Genomic DNA, 26699 nt, shown 5'->3' on the forward strand with positions numbered 1-26699 from the left:
TGATGAGGAGGCCGATGAAGAGGCACTCACCGTTATCGGAGCGGAGCGCTTACGGGACTTGCGGGACGTCGGAAGGACCGGGGTCACCGCCGTGGCTGGAGGGCGCTCGAGGGAAGTGGAAGGCTTCTTAGCTGGCTTACCTGGCGCCATCGACCCCGCAGAAGGATCAGGTGGTGTCGATGTTGACGGTGCCGATTTCGGCGGTGCCGTCGACGTCGGGGTCGGATCCATAGCAGAACCGGTGCCGAAGAGGAGATTCTGCTGAATTTGTCTATTTTTAAGTGTGCGTTTTTGAAGAGTCGCGCAGCGGGTGCAGGTGTCAGCCCGATGTTCCGGACCCAAGCACTGTAGGCACCAGTTGTGTGGGTCCGAAAGGGAAATCGGGCGTGCACACCGCTGGCACTTCTTAAAACCCGGCTGAGGGGGCATGAAGGGGAATACGGCCTCAGCGAAATCAAAACCGGAGGCTTGTATGATGGCAACAGGCCCCGCTGGGGCCTGTTGAAAAATAAAGGAAAAAATAAAGTTGTTTTTTTTTTTTTTTTTAAATTAGACAGAAAAGAAAAAACCCGAAGGAAAAAAGCAGAAAAAAATCAGAATAACGCGAGCGGGAAGGCAAAAAAGGAGTATTCAACAGCCGTTGAATACCACATGCGTCTTCTTCGCTCCGCGGAAACGAAGAAACTGGAGACCACGCACTCCTCCGTCGGGCGGGAAGGCACTCGCGCATGCGCGGTGCGGCCAACTAGAACTTTCTAGTTAAAAAGGTCCGTACCGGGGCTCCGTCGGTGACGTCACCCATACGTTAAGAATATGCTGCCTGCTTGTCCTGGGATAATCAATACACATGTGAAAGCCGCCTTTTTTTTTTTTTTTGGCTCCCTTTCAAAAAGTCTGAAAAACTATTTGTTTAAGCAGGTATTTGATGTTTGAGCCATATATTCCATATGGCTTCAAAAACCGATGCCTCTCCCAGTGAACGCCTGATGAAATTTAAGGGACTTCAGGGATTTGGCATGTGCCTTTCCAGTATTTTAAGAGTTACATTCAGATACAGTATGCACTTTTCCTGTCCCCAAAGGGCTTATGACCTAAATCAATGCTGAAAGGCAAATCTTAGATACAAATTGTATATTTGGATGAAAAAAATGAAGCTAGTTTATGTTCCTGTGAAATACGGACTTCCAGCAGGTTCAATTCTGTACCAAATTCATTTGCACATCCCTAAGCAGAGGTCACACTTAACTCCAATCAGGAAGAAGCTCTCACACACAAAAACTTGAGAGCAATAGAAGGTAAAAAAATCTCTTACCCATCTGTAGTAAGACAGCCACTTCTCCAACGGCTTTTGTTACCAAACTGAAATGTCTGTAAAGTGGGTAACTTAAAACTCTTCTCCCAAAGGACACCAGCACTTCCTGAACACAGGTATAGCTCTGTGAAATTAATATTTTAAAAGAAAAAATATGAGAGACTTTTTTGCTTTGATCATTAAATCTAAACTCCAAATTATTTGCTCTTTCAAAACCAAGGCCATGATTCTTACAATCAGGTATTGTAGGTCGATACTTTCCCACCCAAGGTGGCTTAATAAGCTAAGGGATCTAATTTAGTTATTTAATTAGTTTTCTATCCCGTTTTCCCCAAGGAGCTCAGAACAGGCTACAGCATGGTAAAAACACTGTGGCGAAGACCTTATTTGGCTGTTTGACCACAAGCAGTACTGTCAATTTCCTTTTTTGTTCTCTTTTTCTTCCCAAAAATGTAGTTCTCCCTCCTCTCCTCCTGTTTTATTATCCTACCCTTTGTTATGTTAGTTGATCTGTAAAAAAATCATGTTTGTTTTTTTATATTAATTCCCCCTTTCTTTAATTGTCACGTATTATTTTAATGTACAACACTTTGAATTTTATGTTTAGCGTTTAATCAGATTTTAATAAACTATGAAACTCCACCTCCGTGCAAATATTGGAGCTCTCCTTCAGCTGTTTTGGAACCAAAGTGGCCCTAACTTAAAACTTAGTGAAGACCCCCCCAGCTCCTCCACTTCCTCCAGTGCTTCAGTCTCTGCAGCTGCTACTGACTCCTCATGTAGCCCCCCCACTATTACAACCATAAATGACTGTTTTGGTGTCCAGATTAACAGTACATGACAGCTAGGGTGCAGCTAAAATACCTTCAGAGTCCTATATAATAAAACCCTAGCCGCGCACTCTTAACCGAGTGCTTCCATGATCCATAGGTCTGTGACCGCAGGAGTGCGCATGCGCGAGTCCCCAGCCTTACTTCTTCCCAGCACCTACCTACACTCGCCGACAGGACTGACCGCCAGCACTGGACTCCCTGCTCTCCACAATATTCGGCTCCTCTCACCAGCCGCACCAGCGTCGGAGAAGGCTTCCGACGCTGGTGGGGATCGAGAGGAGCCGCAGCGACACCTCATGGGAAGGAAAACGCCGACAAAACACTCCAGTCGCTACGTTCTACGCGGTCCCGACTCCAAACCTGCCAATTCCAGCAGCGTATGCAGCACTCTACACACGCTGCTTCGGGGCCTTCTACTGCCCTGATTTGCTCTGCCCCGTCTCTGATGATGCTGGAATCGGCAGGTTTGTCAGGACCGCTGGAAGGGAAGGGGGGTAAAGGAAACGCTGCTGTTGCACAGGGAAGTGGTGTGGGGGGAGGGAATACTGCTGCTGTGGCTGCTGCACAGGTAAGTGGGGGGGAGATCGAAATGCTGCAGTACAGGGAAGTAGGGTGGGGGGAAATGCTGCTGCACAGGGACATGGAGGGCGAGGGATGGAATGCTGCTGTGGCTGCTGCACAGGAAGTGGGGGGGGGGAAAAAAGACAGACAGCGGGAGGAAGGCAGACAGAAAGAAAAGAAGAAAGACACAGGGGAATGGAGAGATACAGAAAGACAGACAGACAAAGGGGACCAGGGAGAGAGACAGACAGAAACAAAGACAGCGGGAGGGAGAGAGAGACAGAAATAAAGAAAGACAGACAGACATATATTCTAGCACCCGTTAATTTAACGGGCTAAAATACTAGTGTTAAAATAAATTGCTCTGAGCGTATGCAGAGTATTGTTTTAAGTCTGATCACAGTTCTTTCTACATCAAGCCAAAAAATAGTAATACCTCATGGCTGACAAGCTAAAGGCAAGGAATAATCCTTCATGATTAAGTTTTTAGCTCACTTGTGCTACTGGCTGATGAACGAGGACACTCAGGAACTTGCCTTAGGGATTTACATAAGTTTATCTCCTCGTCTTTCTGAATTCCAAAGGCATTAATCATTTTACCTTTCTACTGTTAGTACCACGTGGTTCTTAGCTTGTAATTATATTATTTCTTTAAAAGATGTTCGGTTTCTTTACTATAGTAATAAAGTGGTAGAAGATGGAACACCAAAAACTAATATTTAATGGCGTGATGAACATAACTAAATCACTTTTTGTGAGTCTGCCACAGTGCATTTTCTCATGGTCAGAAGGGCTGGGTTTCTTTTGTCTTGATTTTCCTTTCCAGTGAAGAAGGCAGGTTCAAATCTGACTTCTCCCTCTGTTTCTTATTGTCAGTTTAAATCTCCTTTCTACCTCAGATTCAAACTTAGAGGCCTATTTACTAAAGTGTAGTTCAAGGAAGGGAAGGGGTAAGATCAAAATGGTAATACATCAAGAATGGTTACTCATAAGCATCTTTGAAAAGAAAACATTTTAAACTGCCCTTAAATTTCTCTAGATTTTGTTCCGCTCTAATATATGATAATAGGAACTGTGACAGAAAAAATGGAGGCATGGCGGGTACCAATCATTTTTAACGAGGGGACAGAGTATATTGTGATGCAGATCTTAAGAGTTCTAGGGGGTTCGTATGCGATCAGGAGCCTATTAATAAATGGGTCTGTCCCACTGTTCCCTCTCCACAACCATAACATTCCTCCCTCTCATCTTTCTCTTCCCTATGCATCTGTACCTCACTCCTCTCCCTTCCAATACCCCAAAATTCTACTTTCTTCCATTCTCCAAGTGCATAAATCTCTATTTCCCTCTTACTGACACACTCACCCCCAACAATTCTCCATTTCTATTCCCTCTCCCACTACAGCATCTCTTTCCCTCCCCTCCAGCCTATGTCCCAAGTTTGTGCCCCCTTCCTCTCTCCCTTCTTTGTCCCAAGTTCATGCTCCCTCCCTTCTGTGTCCCAGATTTGGGCCCCTCCCATGTCCCAACATACTCTCTCCTTTATCCCAAGTTCATGCCCCCTCTCTCTCCTTTCCTTGGTCCAACGCACGCTCGTTCCCTCCCTCCTTCTTTTCTGTGGCCCAACTACTTTGGTGCCCCCCTCCCGCAATACTGTACCGGAGCCGTCCAGGTCAGCTGCTTCCTTCCTGCCTTCCAACCGCACTTCTTCGCAGGGCAACAGGCCCTGTACGCAGCTGACCTGAAGCCTTCTCTCTGACATCAGCTCCGACATTGGAGGGAAGGCTTCCGGGTTGGCTAGGGGCGGCATGCTGGGGGTGCTGTACCTTGCTTTGTAGAGGAACAAGTGTAGATGGAGGGCAGGAAAAGGAGGCATACTAACGTATTTGAGCCCCTCGAGGTGCCTCCAACCCCACGGGATCTTCATGACCCCATGGGTTCTGGGGGATTTCCGTCATCCCTGTTCCCGTGAAACTCTATAATCTGAAGTCATGATATTGTGCCACACTTCCTGGATGAATTGCAGCCACGCCAACATGCAGTCTGGAATTTTTTTATTTTATTTTGCTTTATTTGAATATTTCGATAGGTTATGTTTAATTCTTGCCTGTTTTATTTCTTTTATTTTTTTCTTCTTTTATTTCTCTATTTGATACTGTATATATTCCATAATCTTTCTTTCTTAGGCAATTTAGTTTAGATCGTGAGCCAATTTAGGACAGAGAAGGAAGTTTCAATGTGACTTAATTCAATATATTAAAATTAAATTATGATCATCTTAGGTTTTAAGCACAAATATAAATGTTAAAATAGATCATGTACATATAGCAACTGGTTTTAATGTTGCTCAAATCAGATTTAAATTATGCAGGCATACCCACACGAGAAATGGTTTGTAAATGAAAGGCTGTCAAGGCCTAAAGAGAGCGGAAGGAATATTTTACATATGCAGCGAACACATTTACTAGTAGAAAGCTCTCTGAAAACTGCTGTCTTCTTTTCACCGTTTTAGTACTTTGCATCAGATGTCAACAAAACTGAAATGTAGCAAAAGAATAGCTTTAAAAAGGCAGCCAAATCATTCTTCCTGCAATGCAAAATAAATGAGCACAAGGGACTCCATTTAAAAAAAAAAAAAAAAGACAAGATAACTAAAATCTTTCCAAAATAAATTACTTGCCCAGTGAGATCCAAGTTTTTGGCAGCACTGGTGCTGATTTGCTAAGGTGTACCGACAAGCATCTGCTGGAGGATACAGCTGCCGTCCTGCTGCCCAGCACTCCATCCAGGCAGATGAAAAGATTATGCTTGGCTTTTATTCAAACAGCTGGAGAGTTTCGCACTCTTTGCTGCTTGGCATATTAATATTCCAAATGAAAGCTCGCAGAGAAATAAGCTCCTGATTTCTGAACTACTTCAGGCTAAACATCCCAGGGACAGTATTCAGCTTATGGCGGTCAGCAACTTTTTATGTTTAAATGATTTTTATTATTCCAGCAGTAAGAAGCAAATACAAACAGTAGTACCATTCAGGAAATAACATTTTCAACAATATAATCAGTTCCCCTCCCATCCCCTCCCCAAGAATCCATGGCCGGTCCAACAGCTGAGAGTGGGAATAAAATCTTAAAGATTCAAAAGTCTACTGCGAGCACGCGGTGTGAGGTCCTGCCAGAAGTGCTCCCACACCTGACAAAATTTGCGACCCGGGCCAAGAGTCAAGTCTCCCACCATGCGTCTCTCCAGTGTTGCGTGCACTATCATTAGGGATCTCCATTGTGTATATGACGGGGGATCATAGGAGAGCCAGTTGGTGAGGATGGCTTTTTTTCCCATCAAAAGGGCTCTGGAGATAAATGCTGACATTCCCCTGGGTTTGGGCGAGACTAAATTATAAAATCCAAATAACGCCCTCGGTTGCGGAAGCCATCGCCTTCCCTAAAGCGATGTGGTATATAGGCCAAGATGTCTCCAAAACTGTTGGATTGCGGGGCAGGCCCAAAACATGTGACTCAAAGATGCGTGAGCCTGATTGCATTTCGGGCAAGAATGCGACGCAGTAATCCCCATCCGGGCTGCACGTTCCGGTGGAACGTAAAGTCTAAGAACAATTTTCAATTGCATTTCCCAGTGAGTAATATTGGGTGACACCTTCTGAATGTTTCAGCAACTTTTTAAACGCTGATAGTTGCGGGCAGATAGTCAATGCTTGCCCATGTCTGGGTACCGGCACTGAATATATGGGGCTAATTTAAATGGAGCCTGTACAATATTCAGCCGATATTTAGTGAGAGGTTGTGGCAGCCATTTTGTCAAGGCCACTGTGGTTTGCTCCTGCTCCCATCACTCCACCAGGCTATCAGGGTCTTCAGGAAGGCCAAGGGGGACTATCCTGAGTTAGGAGAGGGGGGAATCTTGTTTCATTAGGGGCAAGTTCGGGGGGGGGGAAATAGGAAGGGAGGTATGGGGAAATCAAAGGCAAATAGGTCATTTTTTTAAAATGCATGTCACAGCCAATATTCAATGCTGGGATCCACATAGCTATCCAGGTGAATTTAGGCCAGCTCTGAAGCTGTCTAAATTTGTCTTGTTTAGTTACGCAGGAGCCTGCACCTGCATAAATGCCACCTCCATCCCAATATCACCCCTTCTACCAGCACTGACCTACCCTTTTTTTTTTTTTTTTTTTTTTAATAGCTGGTCAGAGCCGATATTCAGCAGCGGTTAAAAGTCACCGAATATCAGCATCCAGGTGGCCAAGAACGATTTACATAGTAACATAGTAACATAGTAGATGACGGCAGATAAAGACCCGAATGGTCCATCCAGTCTGCCCAACCTGATTCAATTTAAAAATTTTTTTTTTTTTTTTTCTTCTTAGCTATTTCTGGGCGAGAATCCAAAGCTTTACCCGGTACTGTGCTTGGGTTCCAACTGCCGAAATCTCTGTTAAGACTTACTCCAGCCCATCTACACCCTCCCAGCCATTGAAGCCCTCCCCTGCCCATCCTCCTCCAAACGGCCATACACAGACACAGACCGTACAAGTCTGCCCAGTAACTGGCCTAGTTCAATCTTTAATATTATTTTCTGATTCTAAATCTTCTGTGTTCATCCCACGCTTCTTTGAACTCAGTCACAGTTTTACTCTCCACCACCTCTCTCGGGAGCGCATTCCAGTCATCCACCACCCTCTCCGTAAAGTAGAATTTCCTAACATTGCCCCTGAATCTACCACCCCTCAACCTCAAATTATGTCCTCTGGTTTTACCATTTTCCTTTCTCTGGAAAAGATTTTGTTCTACGTTAATACCCTTTAAGTATTTGAACGTCTGAATCATATCTCCCCTGTCTCTCCTTTCCTCTAGGGTATACATATTCAGGGCTTCCAGTCTCTCCTCATATGTCTTCTGGTGCAAGCCTCCTATCATTTTCGTCGCCCTCCTCTGGACCGCCTCAAGTCTTCTTACGTCTTTCGCCAGATACGGTCTCCAAAACTGAACACAATACTCCAAGTGGGGCCTCACCAATGACCTGTACAGGGGCATCAACACCTTCTTTCTTCTACTGACTACGCCTCTCTTTATACAGCCCAGAATCCTTCTGGCAGCAGCCACTGCCTTGTCACACTGTTTTTTCGCCTTTAGATCTTCGGACACTATCACCCCAAGGTCCCTCTCCCCGTCCGTGCATATCAGCTTCTCTCCTCCCAGCATATACGGTTCCTTCCTATTATTAATCCCCAAATGCATTACTCTGCATTTCTTTGCATTGAATTTTAGTTGCCAGGCATTAGACCATTCCTCTAACTTTTGCAGATCCTTTTTCATATTTTCCACTCCCTCTTCGGTGTCTACTCTGTTACAAATCTTGGTATCATCTGCAAAAAGGCACACTTTTCCTTCTAACCCTTCAGCAATGTCACTTACATACATATTGAACAGGATTGGCCCCAGCACCGAACCCTGAGGGACTCCACTAGTCACCTTTCCTTCCTTCGAGCGACTTCCATTAACCACCACCCTCTGGCATCTGTCAGACAGCCAGTTTCTGACCCAGTTCACCACTTTGGGTCAGAAACTGACCAGGTGGGCCAGAGCCTCTCCTGCCTGCTTAAATCATTTTGAATATCGGGTGGTCCCTTTCTAACCGTTTTCACGGGTTCAGCTTTTCCTTTTTGCTATATTTTCATCCCTGGATTTATACCCCTGTCCGAAGTCATCGCTACTCTCCTTCAGAGCCTAGTGCACAAGCCTTGACCCGGGACACTTCAGTGTTGTACAACAACTGGATTTCATCCAGGGCTGTGGAGTCGGTAGATAAATATTCCGACTCCGACTCCTCAGTTTTTTGTACTTCTGACTCCGACTCCCCAACTCCGACTCCTCAGTTTTTTGTACTTCTGACTCCAACTCCCCGACTCCTCAGTTTTTTGTACTTCTGACTCCGACTCCTCAATTTTTTGTACTTCTGACTCCGACTCCTCAATTTTTTGTACTTCTGACTCCGACTCCTCAATTTTTTGTACTTCTGACTCCGACTCTGACTCCTCAGTTTTTTGTACTTCTGACTCCGACTCCTCAGTTTTTTGTACTTCTGACTCAGACTCCTCAGTTTTTTGTACTTCTGACTCCGATTCCGACTCCCCAACTCCGACTCCTCAGTTTTTTGTACTTCTGACTCCGACTCCTCAGTTTTTTGTACTTCTGACTCCGACTCCGCGTGAAACAAGATCTTCATCCGCTAAAAAGATGTTGTGCGTATGGTGGGAGAGCTTGGTTGGATGAATTTTTCGAGTCTACACCGGGTGATTTCTACCAACGAGGTATTGAAAACCTTGTTGAACGTTGGAAATAAATTGTAAACAACAAGAAGGGAGAATACATTTATAAGTATTGGTGCTCCGAATTGTGCATTGCGTGCCATATAGTGAAGCACGTGTTCGTTTTGCGGTTACGTGAGGCACTGCATGCATTGGTCTTTATTCTTACAGTAGAGAAGTCATTAATTAGAACTTTTTGTGAATTGGGACATTTAAACTTGCTTTTTTTTAATTCCAATCTAAATTTAGACGGAGTCGGAGTATTGTTTGGCAACTCCGACTCCGACTCCAGGTACCCGAAATTTCCTCCGACTCCGACTCCTCAGCTCTGATTTCATCCCTTTCAGAAGCATTTCTACAACCTCCCCAGGTCTGGCTTGTCCAAGGAGTGCAAGCCAAGTCTGGAACAGTATTAAATGCAGCCTGCCACTGGGTCACCAGACTGTCTAACAAAACGCAATCTAATTTTTATCCATCTTCCAGAGACAAAAGAAAGCTCTTCTGAAAATTCAATTTAAAGCTGATTGTTTGCATTCATCTTTGCTATCCAAAAGGAGTCATGTATTTTTCTTCCTCATCAACTTGCCTGTAGAATAGCAAGGACCAGAACTACTACTACTACTACTACTACTATTTATGATTTCTATAGCACTGAAAGGCTATACATTTAACATACAATAGATAGACCCTGCTCAGAAGAGCTAACAATCTAATTAGACAGACAGGACATCTCAGGGTTGGGGAGATTATGGTAGAAGAAATAAAAACACTACTGTTCAAAAAATATCTCCCATCAATATAAACCGCCATCTAATAAGTTCCCAACCAATTCCTTGGGAATAGAATCTCTTTATCCAACCCAAACTAAATACCCCCACTGTCCATATCATCAACATTAATTAACCAACATCATGCAATCATCAAAACAATAAATACACTTCCACTTATAGGCATATGATGCTACTCTCCATCCGAAGAAACTTGACTCATCTCATGTAACATCTTTTGTAATCTAGAATATATTGTAATTCTTATTCTCCACCAGTTATAAATTGACTCAGTTGCTATGTAACATCTCCTGTGATATTGAATGTACTGTAATTCTTCACTATTACCTGTAATTAACACTTCTCCTGTAATGTAATTCTACTGGAAATGCCCAGATATCTTCCTTATTGTAATCCGAGGCTAAGTTATATCTGCTGCGATGTTGAATGTATTATAACTCTTCACAGTTACTTGTAATCTACTCTTCTCCTGTAATTTCTACTGGAAATGTCCAGATTCATCTTTATTGTAATCCGCCTAGAACCGCAAGGCACAGGCGGAATAGAAATCCCTAATGTAATGTAATGTAATGATAAAGTGGGTATAGGTGTCTGACAGACGTCAATAGGAAGGAGTAGCCTGACGGATAAGGCAGTGGGCTGAGAAGCAGGGATGCCCAGTTCAAATCCCACTGCTGCTTTTTGTCACCTTGGGCAAGTCATTGAACCATGAGGTACAAACTTAGATTGCGAGTCTTCCAGGGACAGGAAATATCTAAGGTACCTGAATATGGCTCACTTTAAAGGCATGAGACAAATCTTAATGAATAGATTAATTCAAACAAATCAATCAAAAGTCAATCAATCAAGTAACAGAACAGAAGGTCATGAAGTTATAAAGTTTGAACAGCTGTTCCATAAACCCACTACCCCTAAAGTGAGGCAGGGAGAAATCAAGCATCAATGAATTTAAGGTACAGATTATTTTGAAGAAAACCCTAGAACCTGAAAATACCAGACATATCCAATTAGGATTTACCTTACAATGTAAAATGAGAGAATTTCAGTGTCAAGTTGCCTTGAGTGACAAACACCCAATCAAGATTTCAGTATGATGCCAACCTTTCGGGATTTTTTTTTTCCCCCGAGGAACTCTGGCATTTTTTTCTATTTTATGTAACTAAACAAACCACAAATATATCACCTCTGCATTTTGCAATGTTGCAATACCAGTGCTAAACAAATGTGAACTATCATGCAATCGGGGTGGGGGTGGGGTGGGGGGAGTTTCCTCACCTCAAGCCAACAGAGGGTCCCGCTTAGTTTTCTAATATTCCAGGAAGACTCAACCTACAGTAAGGAGAGAAAGAAACTGATGAGGCTTCCTGAGAAAACCAAATCTGCTCAGGGATGACAAAACGCATGGTACAAAGGAATGGTCTACAGTGGATTCAAGAGAGACTCTAGACATCCAAGAATTTGCTGTGACTGGGGACAGGGCGAGATTAAGGCATGGGTAAACCAAGGATGTGTTTAGTGCCCTCTCCGATAATGCTAAGTCAATGTCTTCCATGGCAGATTTTTGCCCTTGTAAGTCACTGGTAAAAGTTGGAGAGCAGCACTTCCTACTTGCCTCTTACTCCTTTTCAGATGCGACTCCATGTGGTTTTATTTCTGATAGTTTTAAAATAAATTTATTATATGATGGGAGGCCCAACATACGTTTGCCTAGAGACCAACAACGGGTTAATCTTGCCCAGAAATTATTATATGATGGGAGGCCCAACATACGTTTGCCTAGAGACCAACAACGGGTTAATCTTGCCCAGACTGTATGGAAGATTTAGAACAATGATAATCGACCTTTCTATGCCGTGACCTCTTCCTGCAGCCACAGAAAGCACATAGCCCCAGGCAGCCTGTTTTTCCATCCATGACACTGCTCTAAGCATTCCTAAAATATTGCAGCCAAAGATGCCATCATCTCCCACCTTCCATGGAGCCCATCAGGTGTGGGCTTATTAGGTTTTATTTTTGGCCTGCGCAGGTTGCAACCCCCTATGGATTCATGACTCACAGATTGGGAAGCTCAAGGTGGGTGTAGCTGAAGGCCCTATTGCACCACCTAGTGGGCAACAAGAAATATGTAAATCTTTCAAGAATTTGGAAAGTTGTTTGTACTAGTACCAGGTCAAGCCAAGTATCAAGTCCAAAGTTATCTAGCCTATTACCTCTATGGGCTTTATTGAAGGTATGTTTTTTTTTTCTTACCTGCTAATTTCTTTGCCTTGATTCCTGCTAGACTAGTTCAGACAAGTGGATTGTGTTCCCCAACCTGTATATGGGCAGGAAACACTGATTTCCAGTATAAGGGGTGGTGAGACATACAAAAGCTTTAAATTAAATTAAATTAAAGTCCTGCCTAGAATAGTGAGGTTTAAGAATGGAAGACAAGTCAACCCCAAATAATTGCCTACCTCAACGGGCCAACCTCCCTAGCTCAACCATCCAAACTGTGACTACTACCATGTGTTGCAGAAATTGGAGGGAAGCGGAACCACAAGTCCCCTCCAGGGAAAGAAGCCCATGCAAAACTACACAAGCATTAAAGGAAGACTTAAGAGAATATTTACGTACATTTTTCTCTCCTTCTGTGACACAGATTTCATAGCAATATGCCAGGAGGATGTCAATGAGGCTGAGGAAGACCTGACCTTGAGATCTTTTATCCAGTATATAAGATTTGTTTGTAAACTTCCTCAGCTGCTCTTTCTCTTTTTCATTAAAGGAAACTGAAAAAAACAAAAAGATAAAGAAAGCATGGATAACTGCTATCAAAGTAAAACAAATAGTTCTTAACATAACGACAGAAGATTACCGTATTTTTCGCTCCATAAGATGCACTTTTTCCATCATTTGCCCTTTATCTGCCATCATGTTTCTATGTTTATCTAATCTAATCTAGTCTTCAGTTTATATATTGGGTCATCTCTTATCAAAGCTCGACTCGGTTTACAAATAATCAAGAGTCCAGAACATACATAGAATAAGGAGAAATAAAGATAATGGAAATTAATTTAGCCTATCATAAAAGTAAGCTTGCAATGTTAACGATTAGTAGGTTGTACAGGTAGACTATTTAGCTCATGTCTAGGAAAATGACTTTCACACCAATACAAAATCCCAGAGGGTGAAAAATCAATACAATGCTAACAATCCCTCTATTCCAATTTAGAATGGTGGGTTACAAAGTTGTATAGTCTCAAAGGAGACATATGACCCCTATCTCTTAACCTAAAATATTAAATTATTTGTAGATGTATCCTCAGCGCAAAAGTAAAAGCTGTCAGGACTCAGGAAAACCAGAGCTCCAGGCTTACACCTATGTATGGGAGGCCCTATCTCAAGCCTCTTTAGCACCATCACAGGCATACATCTTGTGCTTTCAAATAATAATAGTGAACCCACTAATAAGTGTTTCAGTGACCAATAATTGACAGTACAAAATTGAAATCCACCAAACTAAATAGTACTTATCTCAGGCATTCCTCAGGTTCATAATGTTTCTTCAAGTGATGACTCTCCCTGTACTTGTCCCTGGCCTGTATTCATAGCCGGGTGCTGTGGCTCTACTGTGCCCAGTTTCAGGATAATTCACTTCTTCAGGAGCCTTCACTTCAGGATCTGTTTAAATCGTGCCTCAATTGGAATAGAGGGATTGTTAGCATTGTATAGGAAAATGACTTTGGCAGGTAAAAAAAATATATATATAGTACCAAATATGATGAACTACTTGTAAAAATCGAGAAGGCATGAGATACAGAAAAATTTCTAATCAAAGAGTACAAGGGAAGAGGTGACGAGAGAACATTTTGGAAGGAAAGATAATCTGTTCAGTAAGTTCCTACCCATGTTGTCACGTTCCTGGCACTTTGTTTCTTCAGAAGCCTCAGTCTTTCCAGACGGACAAGAGCCATCAATGATCCACCAGACCTTATATGTCAATATGCGCTGGATGGCTTCATCTTCAAACAAGTCAGCCCTAGAGAGCAAAACAATGAAAGCTCTTTTGTTCTTATGTGAACGTTAGTCAGGCCAACCATAGCTCCTCTTGATGCCAAATAACTCCATCCATTGCTGAAGTACATTAAACACATGGAGGGGAATTCTATATATAAAAGGGATGGTACAAAGAAGCCTAAGAAAAGTAGATGCCTACTTTCCTTTATAGAAAACAAGCACCGCAGGGCAAATATATGTAGATATTTTAGCTGTGATCACTGACACCAGCCATGGAGCTGACTAGTGTAAATACTTAGGCCTAGATTGCTAAAAGTCTAATCTAATCTCAAAGCTTTTACAAAGACCTGGTAGCGGCTGCCATGCAGCAAACGCTCCAACGCTCACTGAATCCCTATGGGCGTCGGAGCAATTACCGCGGTCATCACCTTTGTAAAAAGAGGGCCAAAATGTGCATACATTATAATATTCCATACATTATGCACATAACTTTTCCACCTCGCCCACATATATGCCCACCTTTAAACTATATGTCATCGCATGTAGGTGCCATTTTATAGAATAATACGTAGCCAAAATATTTGCATTTGTATGGGCCATTTTTATGCATGTTTTTGGTACCTAAAGACTCTTTTTACAAAGGCATGCTAAACCGCTAGCCGCTACCGCCTCCTCTTGAGCAGGCGGTAGTTTTTAGGTTAGCGCGGGATGAAAAGTCACACGCGGAGCCCTAAATGCTGGTGCCTTCCCATTAGGAATACTTGCAGATACTTATCTTACATGCCAAAATCACTATGCTCTTGGATAAATTAAAAAAGGTGACCCTTGATAAAGGGTTTATTTAATTCACATTGTAAGAACATTTAATAATAATTTCAAGTGTTTTTTCATAATTGAATGTATTACATGTATTTCACTTGATGTAAGAATTTAAAAAAAGAATAAAAAATATTTATTTAAAAAAAAAAAGTGACCCTAATTTAACCACCCCAAAATTTCTAAAGTCACCTGCCTCAAACAGCTGATAATTATAATCTTAAGCGTCATCCCAAATAACATTTTGCTACAATAAAGTCAGTCACATGTCTTCATGACTAAAGAGTGACTTACTTAGGAATAAAGCAGTGGTCTCAAACTCAAACCCTTTGCAGGACCACATTTGGGATTTGTAGGGCCTCAGAAAAGAGAGTTATGTCTTATTAAAGAAATGACAATTTTGCACGAGGTAAAACTCTTTATAGTTTATAAATCTTTCCTTTTGGCTAAGTCTTAATAATAATATTGTTATTTATAGCTAGAGAGACATATGATCAAGAAAGTGTTTTATTTTACTTTTGTGATTATGATAAACATACCGAGGACCTCAAAATAGGACCTGGCGGTCCACAAACTTGAGACCACTGATATAAAGGTACTACTTGAAACAAATACAGAATCGTGATTGCAATACTCGTTTCTAGAATATTTCACATAAAAGTGCTAAAAGCAGGTTTTTTTCAGCAACAGATATCCTTTTTATTTATCAATAATAATAAAACGCCAGAGCACGCATGGAATAGCTTACAATCTAACTTGAACAGACAGTCATGCCTTCAGGGTTGGAGAGGGCGAGGTGAGAGGAGTAAGGCGTGGAAAGCACTCTCAAAGAGGTGGGCTTTTAACTGGGCCTTGAACACTGCCAGACAGAACCTGCCATAAGGATTCAGGTAGCTTGTTCCACGCATACGGCACAGCAAAGCAGAAGGGACAGAGTCTGGAGCTGACAGAGGAAGAGGGCACAGATAGGAGGGACTTAGGAGAACACAAGGGGAGATAAGTGAAGAGAGATAGTGAGGGGCAGCTGAGTGAGTGCATTTGTAAGTCAGTCACCCCTAAACACGTTTACTTTGGTGTTAGGCGCCTATTTATTTTGGTGCCTCATATTATTTCTCCTTGAATACCTAGTGTCTGTGTATTTGACCTTTCTTTGGTGGGAGGGGGGGGGAGTGCAGCATTAAAATCCCTTCTAGAGGTCTAGGTATTCAGCGCACAACCTGAACCGGCCCAAAGCACAACTGAAATAGAGATCTTTAGATCCTTAAACGCAATAGCAATAATATTGGTAGTACAAGAAACTCCTACAGGCCAAAACACACCTTGAAGCCTATCGAGCGTCAGTGCAGGGCAAGTCCTGACAAGAGACAAACTGTTGAATGGAGGTGAGAGGCGTGAGAAGCAGCTGCCGCGGGGACACTTATTACAGGAAGGCAGCCCCAGAACAGCTGCTTGGAGTAATCCCAGCACAGATGAAGAGACTAGCAGCAGAAGGGCTTAGGAATCCATCTGCAGCTGCAAGAACTTGGCCAATTTTGCGCACCGTTGATAACTCTCTCGGTGGAGATTTCATATTCAAGTCGATGTCATTACACTGAGTAAAAAAAAATCATATCTCAGCATCTGCATCTGCATAGTGGTTTTCAGGTTTCCAAGCTGGCTCTTCTGTGAATGGCATCTTGAGAAGGTACACTGATGGCAGTTCCTTCCATCCAGCTCCGCAGACCCCACTGGAATAGCCCCCCTCCCCTCCCAGATTGGCAGGGGGCCTTCTTGAAATCTCATTCACCAATTTAGCTAATCTAGTTTCTGAAAGTAACAGTGGCAACAGGGGTCAAGAACAAAAAGGCAACAGGAGAATATGTGAGAGGGTCCGGGGAGACGGGCTGAAGGGAGCAGAGCCCATGCAATACCTGAATTCTAGAAAAGATGGGGCAAGGAAGAGATAGGAGATGGTATGGTTGGGAAGACTGGACAGGCCATAAGGAGGGTTGATATTCAAAGCAACTTAACTGAATAACCGTTGGGATTACTGCCTCATCGGGTGATGTTTATGTCATCACAGATTTCTAGCTAGGAGGGCAGGACCTGGAAGATCTTTTCAGAGTCTACATTTTTATCAAACAAACACTCTATTTTGACCAAAAGGGAGAAACAATTAGCTTGCATTGGTAAATACACCAAAAGCACCCATGGCAGGTGCAGTGTCTTGTTACTATTATTGCTCAAGTAGGTTTGGGCCTGTTTTATTTCTGCAGGGGACACTGGGAAAGGTATTTTGCAGGTGCAAAACATATTGTGGGAATCCCTTTAGCTACATACATGGGAGTGTTTTAGGGGAATAAACTTGCTTTTTACAAGTATAAAAGTGTTTAGAAACTGTCCTCCCCATGTAGTAAGTAGACCCTGTACTGGTCATTGTACTGTACATGCAAAAAAATTATACTTTCATGAGTCCCACGTCCAGAGATCGCATAAGCCCACACTTTTTTTCTGGTAAAATTCAAAAGCAAAGCGAAGAAATATCTGCTTTAAGCCTACAAGGCCAAAATCTTAGAAGTTACAGGCTACCAATAAGCTAAAACTGATTATCAAGTGTAACTTTTTTATCTAAATGTTTTCATAAGAAGATAGAGGGAGATCTCAGCTGGATAACGATCTTAAGATACGGTTGAGAGAAGTTCCTTTGGAGGTCATTTATTCCTGTTCACAAATGCCTACAAGACACAAAAAGTACAAAGATGCCCTTCAAAGACAAAAAGTTGCGACCAGACTAAAAAGAAAAAAAAAAAAAAAAAATCAGGCAATAGAAAGGAAGGAAATAGTGGGCAATTTCTATTGTAACCATAGAAACACCTTCATGCGAGAAAACCAAAGAAATCTTTTGTCGTCTTCTTTATTGTAATGTTAAAACCTCACATAAACCTGTACTTTTAACATTTTGCACAAACAAACGTTAAGTCAGGAATTTATTGCAACACTGACTTGCATAGCTATTCACCCTGGAGGTGCTATATTTCCATAGGTTAAAACAGCTGAAATTCAACTAACTGTGAAGCATTTCTAAAACTTTGGAAAGCTGGCACATATAACATCTCTCTCAGATGTCTACCAAAAACCCCAAGTGTCTTTTTTCCATTTAATTCATGTTTTTTCCCCTCTCAAATCATCACTCACCCCCATCCAGAATAAAGAGAAACTGCTGCATTTTAAAATGCAAGAACTGATTATGGATCAATAGTGCAAGTTCCCAGGGGATCAGGTTCGGCTGCAGCTGCCATCTTAGTATGCAAAAAGCAACCTCTTCCTCCAATAAAAATGACACAAGAAAGATTGGTCAATTCCAAAGTTAAGAGCCCATATGTGCTTCCCCGTGAATTCACCGCTTAAAGGTCAGAATTTGTACCATATTGCTAAAACCCTAATTTTGACTTTCTTATATTAAACATATTTTACCGCAATGCTTAAATGATTTCTAGAAATCATCCTGTTTTTGCCTGTTTGATTGTAAACTCTGCAGAACAGAAACCATGTCTATTTTATATGTCTATATAACAAAGAAATCAAAAAAATTCAAGATGATTTGGAAGAATGTTTAGCTTGGATGATTGTTAGCTTTTCTTCCATGGAGCAGTTTTTCCTGCTTTCTTAACCCCAGGACTACACTTGAATACCAATATTCAGATAAGTGACTTCTATTTTGTGAAAATAATTGTTCAATGTAAGAGACTATTTTTGAAAGTAAGAAGAAAATTTGAAAATTATAAGAAAAATTAAGAATAGAATTTCACACATAGTTTGGGTGTTTTTTGACCGAGGATGTGTCTGCTACGATTAAATTCTGTTTAAAACTAGCCTGTCTATATGGGAAGCCTTTAGAGCCCCTATTAGACACTGAGGTCTTTTCTCCTTTTTTGGAAAGAAAGGTGATTTTTTTGTCCTGTGCTTTTGGAGGGTGCAGTATTTTTGTGTATTTTATATGTCTGACAGAAGATCTCCATTTCGCTCTTGTTTGTTACTAAGAGCTTCTTCAGAATTGAGTGATGTATTATGCAAGTTTTTTATTTGATGTAACTCCAGTTGGTTTTCTGCAAATTGTGATTTTAAGTCTCCAGTAGTCTCCGCTCTTGATATGATTGAGTAAATACTCTCTTAAAAATAAAAGTTCCTCTTGATCTAAAGTTAGCCTTTGAATAGGAGATATTAGTAGACAACAACATATAATACATTTCCAAGATCAAAAATCAAAGAGATAGAAAATAGAAATAATGAAAGATTAAAAATAAAATAAAACAAACTTAAGAGATAGAAAAGTCTCTGAAAAAGCCTGATAGCAAACAGTCATATTTTAGTGCATTCCTCCTCATTAGGCTGTTCTCTGTTGGCCGTTAAATCCGAAGTCCAGATAATCAAGAGTTCACTGTATATGAAGATGACCCGGTCTATAAATTTAAGTTTTAGTTGATCAAGTGTGTTGGGAATTTTTGTGGGCGGTTATGGAAAAGATGGGGATAGGGGGAGCATTTGAGAGGTGGATACGGAATTTTTATTTGGGATCACGGGCATGTATTAAAGTTAATGGGTTTTATACGGATTTCTTTACAATTGCAAGAGGGACTAGGCAGGGATGTCCACTGTCACCTTTGCTTTTTGCCCTTTATTTAGAACCGTTAGCCTGTTATATCAGGGAACGGAGGAAGTTAGAGGTATTCAGTTGGGGGGACGGGAGTATAAAATGGCGCATTTTGCGGATGATATTCTCTTTTATGTGGAAGACCCAGAGCTTACCTTTCCTGTGCTTTTAGAGGTGTTCCGGAAATTCAGTGGATTATCGGGATTTATGGTCAATATGGACAAGTCAGAATTTTTGACTATATCCTTGGAGGAGGGTGACGAACAGTGGTTGGTTGATTCTTTTCCAGTTTGGCGGGCAAGGGGTATCTTCGATATTTGGGTATTCGGATTCCAAGTGATTTATCATGTTTATACGATCTCAATTATTCCAGGATAGTGCGATTAGTGCGGATGGATATGCAGAAATGGCAGGGGTTGGGGTTGTCTTGGTGGGGGCATATTGCAGTTATTAAAACGAATGTTTTACCGCGTTTGTTATTTTTGTTTCAAACCCTCTTGAAGGTATTACATAGGGAATTTAGATCTTTTATTTGGCAGGGAAAGCACTCTAGGATGAATCAGGTGCTCTGGTCAGCTCGAGAAGAGGGGGGACGGGCGGTACCAAACCTATACTGGTATTATGAGGTGGCACAGCTTCGTCTCATTCTAGATTGGGGGATAGCGGAATTTAAACCAGGGGTTCAAATAGAACAAAGCTGTCATAGAAACATAGAAGTTGACGGCAGATAAGGGCCATAGCCCATCAGGTATGCCCACTCTACTATCCTAGGGATCCCACTCCTGGTGACAGGTTCCCTTGGCTTAACCCTCTAAGGGATCCCACATGGGCATCCCATTTGCTCTTAAATTCTTGCACGCTGTTTGCCTCGATCACCTGCTCGTTCCAAGGATCAACCACTCTCACTGTTCTTTGAAAAATTGGTTGTGGACTTCTTTGTCAGTTTCTGAGAGATTATGGGGGGCAACAGAATCCATTTTTTTTTTTTGCCATTTGGTGAAGGTAACGTGTTTGGTTGTTCCTTGACGTGAAAGTCAACTCAAGAGAGAAAGAAGAAATTTTTGCTTCTTAGAGAGGGAACAAAGAAATTGGTAGCTACCTTTCTGTTGTGAAATTCTTAGATTTCAAATATGTGGTTTTTCAGCCTGAGCATCTGAAAGCATTTATAGTTAGAACTTTTGATGGCTTATTAATAATGCCTGGATAATGCTGTATTAGCTGTTTTCTCTTATTTTCAGGCCCTCTCCCTATTCATAAAGTGGTCTAAGAAAGAGATTAAGTTCTCATGTATATGTTTTCTTTTTAATATTGATATACAGTATGTTTTTCTTTGTTTTCCTTGAGATCTTACTCTGTTTCTTGAACAAGTTGTATAACTTGTAATTATGTTCAAAATAAAATAAAAATAGATCATTAGAACAAAATGCCTTTGTGCTTGCAAAAACAAGCTCAAATACAGTACATCATTAAAACACCTGTGATTTCAGCACAAAAAAACCAGCTGCAGGTTTACCTGCTAAGAAATAAAGCGGCACTTACAGGTAATGACTAGGATTAAACTTGGCTTCTTCAGCTGCCAGTCGCTTCTGTCGGCGTTCAGCTGGCAAAGTCGCTTCTGGATCCTTTAGATCAATGACATCACTCAACTCATCCTTAGAACATAGCAAGAGGATAAAAAGACATGCGTAAGAATCGAGGCCTCCATCCTATTCCAAGTATTCATCTGGAGAAAGGATGTACAAACTGGAATTGAAATGTCCAGGTCGGGATGTGTCAAGTTCCATCAGTATTTCAGAACAGGCTTTGCTCATGTAGAAAAGCCTCTTTTAAAATACATCCAGCAATGGACATTTATGTGCCAGTTATGTGAGCTGGGAGCATCCATTTTATACCCATAAAATATTTAAAATATCAATGGAGACAGCATAGCAATAAAAACATTTATGATCCAGCATATAAATGTGCATGTTCGGAAATTCCAACATATCTGCCGTTGCATAAATGTCTATGTCAACCATTTTATAAATACACATTTATTTTACCTGACGCTGCTATTGAGATAGACATGGGGGAAGTCACTGCTTGCCCTGGATCGGTAGCATGGAATGTTGATACTCTTTGAGATTCTGAAATGTTGCTACTATTTGGTTTTTTGCCAGGTTCTTCCGATCAGGACATCGTGAAGATGGGATACTGGGCTAGATGGACCAGTGGATGCCTACTCCCTTCAGCCAGCTGGGACTGCCTATTCAAAATGGCGAGCCTTCCCCTTCCCAGTGCATCCTGGGATGCACTGGGGAGAGGCTTGAGGCTCTGATTGGCCCAAGTTGTTTAAGGCCCCTCCTATGAGTGGAGCCTTATGCGTCTGGGCCAATCAGAGCCTTAGGCCCTTCCTCGGATGCACAGGGGAGGGGCCTTAGGCTTTGATTGGCCCAGGTTGCTTAAGGCCCCTCCTATGGGTGGGACCTTATGCGTCTGGGCCAGAATCTTAGGCTCCTCCCTGGTGCATCTGGTACATCATTAGTTCAACATCTCCACTGAAACCTGTCTGCCTAACTCCCTTTTCTGCTGAGGGAGGTGTGTGGGGGGAAGCCCCTCACTACAATCAACTGTCGCAAACCCCCCCAATCTACTTACAATTCCGCCCAAGGCAAAGAATTAGGGTGCCGCGCATTTGTCCTGCACATAAATTTTGGGGCAGGATTGTTGGCGTGCCAATGTCCTGATAGCTACTGACGATGTACCAGATTTCACCGACTGTGCACTGGAGTATAAGTAGAAAACATATACCAGCAGGGGCTGGTAGAGAAACTACTGAAAGCATAGCTTTCAGCTTCTCAGAGGTGCACAAGCCCCAGTGGCATGTCAAGCCCATGTACCATGGCTGAAATTTGACCTCTACGTAAATCAGCTGTTTTACACAAATGACGCACCTGCAGCCGTCTGAAGACACCTGACCGCAAGTTTCCAAAGCCATAACCACAATGCAAATTTAGGGTGTCTGCAATTTCCTCAAATGGGGTCTGTTCAATTTGCCAGTCAAAATCGTCATCCTCTTCTAAATCAGCGGGGGAACCTAAGAATGTTTAATATGAAATATCACCACCAGATTTCACTGACTGTGCACTGGAGTATAACTGCACAACTTATGTACAAAGGGCTATCAAACTGCTCCTTTAAACCTAATTTAAAATATCCAGCTCTTTCAACATATTCAAACATCACTTACAAATCTCCTCTACTAAGGCTTTCGCAGATCTCACTCCCTTTGGTGCCAAGAGAGCTGTCAGCATGTTAAGCCCTTCGAAATGCTGCCCAGGAGTCTCCTTAGGAAGCTGGACTGTAAAAATGCCTGCAAATTGAAGCCACACATTGGTTCAAAGTGAATTTCAATTCCAAGGAAACCTTTTCTATTAAAATAAGAATTCGCCCCTTTACGATTTTTATAAAGTTGCAGGTGGTATATAAATAAGGCACTCATAATCAAAACTTAAACACATCTAAAACCCCTAAAAAAAACCAGGTCGTCCAAATGCTGATAATCAAACCGATTTTCTGGACGTGTCACGGTACTTTATAGGCCTCTGAATTCCGCTGTGCACCCAGAGCTAAAATGGCTTATCTGGAGGAGTGGTTAAGGCAGGATGTGGGCAGTATGGGGGACGACCTAGACTTAGGGCCTCTTCTATTAAACTGTGCTAGCAGTTTCTAGCGCGGGGAGCCACGCTGCTCCCGACAGGGGGCCCGGTTTGTATTCGGGCCAGTGTCCAGCACACACCCGCCCCCCTCACAGACTTATTGCAGGCCTCTGCCAGGTCGCCAAGCTCTGCACCCTGTACCCCCCTCACTGCCCCGTCCATCTTACCTTCTCTGCCGCTGGAATCCCTGCTGGTCCAGAGGTATAGCAGGCAGGAGCAAGTTTTCCACGCTCCTGCCCAGCCGCTTAACCGGTCGGTTGCTGCCGCTAGTACTGACTTCAGCCGCTGAGCCAGTACCGAGCAGGAGCGCACTTTGGCACTGCTGCTCGGCACTGAGTGGCTTCCTGAATGGCTCCTGTGAATTCTCACGAGGGGACATTCAAAGTTACAGGGAGATACTTTTTAAAACCAATAGGAGGAAATATTTTTTTCACTCAGAGAATAGTTAAGCTCTGGAACGCACTTGCCAGAGGATGTAGTAAGAGTAGTTAATGTAGATGGTTTAAAAAAAAAAAAAAAAGGTTGGGACAAGTTTCTGGAGGAAAAGTTCATAGTCTGCTATTGAATAGACATGGAGGAAGCCACTGCTTGTCCTGGATCAGTAGCATGGAATGTTGCTACTATTTTGATTTTTGCCAGGTACTAGTGACCTGGATTGGTCACTGTGAAGACAGGACACTGGTTAGATGGACCACTGGTCTGTCCCAGTAAGTCTATTCTTATGCTCTTATGAGTCTCTGTAAATCACTGTTGTATACCTGATAGGGCTACACAAAAATAACAGAAATAAAAATAATCATAATAATAAATACCTTCTTCTGCATTATAAGATGCTTTTTCTCTTCCATTTTCCACAATTCTTCCTGGAAGTGTCAATCTGAGGATGAAAATGGAAAATGTTCTAAAATACGCAAAGTAATTTCCACTTCTTCCGAGATGTTCCCCTCGTGGATTGACCAATGAACATTTATATATGCTCTTGAGAAAGATAAGTATTACTGCCATTACGGAACAGTCTGGAAAGAAGTGATACTAGCACATGTATCGAAATGTCTCATTCATTTTTACTTTCATGATTTAAAAATGCACATAGGGAAGAATTATATATTAACTACACGCAGGAAAAAAATAATAAAGATTTAAAGTGAAACTATGAAGATTTTGTTCTATTATTCATTATTCAAGTTCCTTTATGTAGGATCCAGGTGATCTCAAAAATGGCTGGCACCACTTTATAATATAGAAAACATTTTTTATGTACTGTGCACTAACATATTTGATAGATTTTATTTTCATATATTTGACCTAAGTCTTGTCAGCAAAGCAGTGGAGTCAGTACACCAAACCTTTGACTATGAGTTGAGCTCCAACTATGACTCCTACCAATAGGTTTTACATTTTTTATTCTGGACCTGAAGTACTGGTATATCTTTGTCCTGGAAACATGATGGCAGATTAAAGGCCAAATGGCCCATCTAGTCTGTCCATCCACAGTAACCATTAGCTCTTTCTCTCTCCAAGAGATCCCACGTGCCTATCCCAGGCCCTTTTGAATTCAGAGAGTCTCCACCACCTCTTCCGGAAGACTGTTCCACGCATCTACCACCTTTTCTGTAAAAAAGTATTTCCTTAGATTACTCCGGAACCTGTCACCTCTTAACTTCATCCTATGCCCTCTCATTGCAGAGTTTCCTTTCAAGTGAAAGAGACTCGACTCGTGCACATTTACATTACATAGGTATTTAAACGTCTCTATCATATCTCCCCTCTCCTGCCTTTCCTCCAATTGAGATCTTTTTAAGTCTGTCCCCATACACCTTATGACAAAGACCACACACCATTTTAGCAGCCTTCCTCTGGACGGACTCCATCCTTTTTATATCTTTTTGAAGGTGCCACCTCCAGAATTGTACACAATATTCTAAATGAGGTCTCACCAAAGTCTTATACAGGGGCATCAGGCCCTCCTCTGTTATTGGACTAAAAAAGTTCCTCATTAGCTGACTGGAGACTGGGAAAGACTGCCTTTAAATCCTGTTGGAGACTTTAATGTATCATATATTACAATGTATGTTTTTATTTTGAAACTAGTCAGAATTAGAACATTTTTACCAACTCTGACGTCACCCAAAATTGCTTCCAATTCTGATTCCACAGCTCTGCTTGTCAAAACAGCTTTTATGATATTCTAATATCATGTTAACTCATATCCACTTGCCTGAGGAAATATGGTTTGGCATAAAATTTAAAATCTTCTCCTTCGTAGTATATGTCAAACTCAGACACTCTAGCATAGGGAACTCTGATTATTATAGTGAGGAAATCGGGGTCCTGGCTCAGTTCAAATGCTGGGGTTATCATGTTGAATCCACCTGAAAATCCAAAATTGCAGAAATGAATAGCCATGTGAGCCACATCAGAACATGTTACAGTCTCGGTCTGAAATCCCAACACTAAAATCAGTATTAGATGCTGCGAGTTATGTTAACTAAGTCAGAACACTTTACCAAGGCTATTAAAGGTCCTTTTTACTAATCTGTAGTAAACCCTAATGTGGGTTTAGTGCACTAAAAAATGCTTAGTATAGGATGTGCTAAAGCATTCTGAGCTAATTTACCTGTTTGCACTCATTAACCTGTGTTAATATTTTTTTTTTATTTCTTTTAGGAGGGCGTGGCATGGCAGGGAATGGGCATGGGAGCCTCAACTAGAGTGGTGACATTACCAGACACTAATTGAAAAATAAGAGAAAATTATACCCCCTCCCCTTTTACTAAACTGTAGCATGGTTTTTAGTGCCAGCCGCGACAGTAACAGCTCCAATGCTCATAGAATTCCTATGAGCATTGCAGCTGTTACTGCCATGGCCAGTGCTAAAAAGAATGCTAGAGTTTTGTTAAAAAAAAAAAAAAGGGGAGGGGGTATGTTTCTTACCTGATCCTTTTCTTTCCTTTACTTATTCTAGATCAGTCCAGAACAAATGAGTTATGTCCATCTACCAGCAAATGGAGACAGAGAAAAAAAATAATCCCAAGAGTTTTGCCCCCAGTTAAAGGATGTAAATTGAAAAAATACCATGAACACCTTCTCTCACATCAGGCAGCATTATGGAGTAAAGATCTAGAACAATTACTCTCGCCCACTACTTACGAGGAATTCAGAAAGCGCCTAAAAACTTACTTGTTCCTAAAGTATCTAGACAACTAACCCATTCATCTTTCTCCTTAACGGTTCTTTTCTCCTATTTACACTTTCTTTCCTTCACGTCTTTCAAATTCAATCAATTTGTACCTCTTTTAGTCTTTTGTAAACTGCATAGAACTTCACGGTACTGCGGTATATAAACTGTTATTATTATTATCGTGCAGCTTGGAATGTTGAGTATTTCAAATAATTATACTAATACCAAAAAAATCCCACTCTACCCAAATCCACTGTAGAAAACGCCATCAGCTATTACTTATAAGTAAAACAAAAGAGGGGGAAGAAAAGCCTCAGAAAACACTGGTATTGCATATTCATTCGTGTAGGGTACCCCTATTTTCAATCACGGGCATAACAACATCCTTCCTCCTAATTTTAGATACATTATACATATACAGTATATGACTTTTTAAATTATTATTTTCAATTTTTTTCTAAAAAAATTTATTTTCTTTTTTATATCATCAGTTCCATGTTATCTTATTCAAACTCATTTCATATACTTAAAATATCTATTAATTTTCTAAATCAAAAAT

At 41.6% G+C, this 26699-nt stretch overlaps 2 protein-coding genes across 9 annotated transcripts in view; one reads left to right on the forward strand and one right to left on the reverse strand.

The window, feature by feature from the left end:
- The window catches only part of SHQ1 (SHQ1, H/ACA ribonucleoprotein assembly factor), a 107877-nt gene that overhangs the window by 80114 nt on the left and 1064 nt on the right, over nucleotides 1–26699 (reverse strand). For 7 of the 8 annotated variants that reach the window (XM_033926137.1, XM_033926138.1, XM_033926134.1 and 4 more), the window contains exons 2-10: nucleotides 25178–25331; nucleotides 23772–23836; nucleotides 22491–22613; nucleotides 22195–22337; nucleotides 20801–20913; nucleotides 13704–13837; nucleotides 12433–12587; nucleotides 11092–11145; nucleotides 1313–1436 (exon numbers count right to left, since the gene is read on the reverse strand). In XM_033926137.1, coding sequence (XP_033782028.1) covers nucleotides 1313–1436; nucleotides 11092–11145; nucleotides 12433–12587; nucleotides 13704–13837; nucleotides 20801–20913; nucleotides 22195–22337; nucleotides 22491–22613; nucleotides 23772–23836; nucleotides 25178–25331 — 1065 coding nt within the window. Of the gene's footprint in view, nucleotides 1–1312; nucleotides 1437–11091; nucleotides 11146–12432; nucleotides 12588–13703; nucleotides 13838–20800; nucleotides 20914–22194; nucleotides 22338–22490; nucleotides 22614–23771; nucleotides 23837–25177; nucleotides 25332–25893; nucleotides 25913–26699 lie in introns of those variants that run through there. The other variant, XM_033926135.1, reaches the window with a different exon arrangement.
- Nucleotides 1–26699, forward strand: part of GXYLT2 (glucoside xylosyltransferase 2) — an 81444-nt gene that overhangs the window by 14552 nt on the left and 40193 nt on the right. The window lies entirely within an intron of this gene.

Source organism: Geotrypetes seraphini, chromosome 17 (assembly GCF_902459505.1).
Source record: "Geotrypetes seraphini chromosome 17, aGeoSer1.1, whole genome shotgun sequence".
NCBI lineage: Eukaryota > Metazoa > Chordata > Amphibia > Gymnophiona > Dermophiidae > Geotrypetes > Geotrypetes seraphini.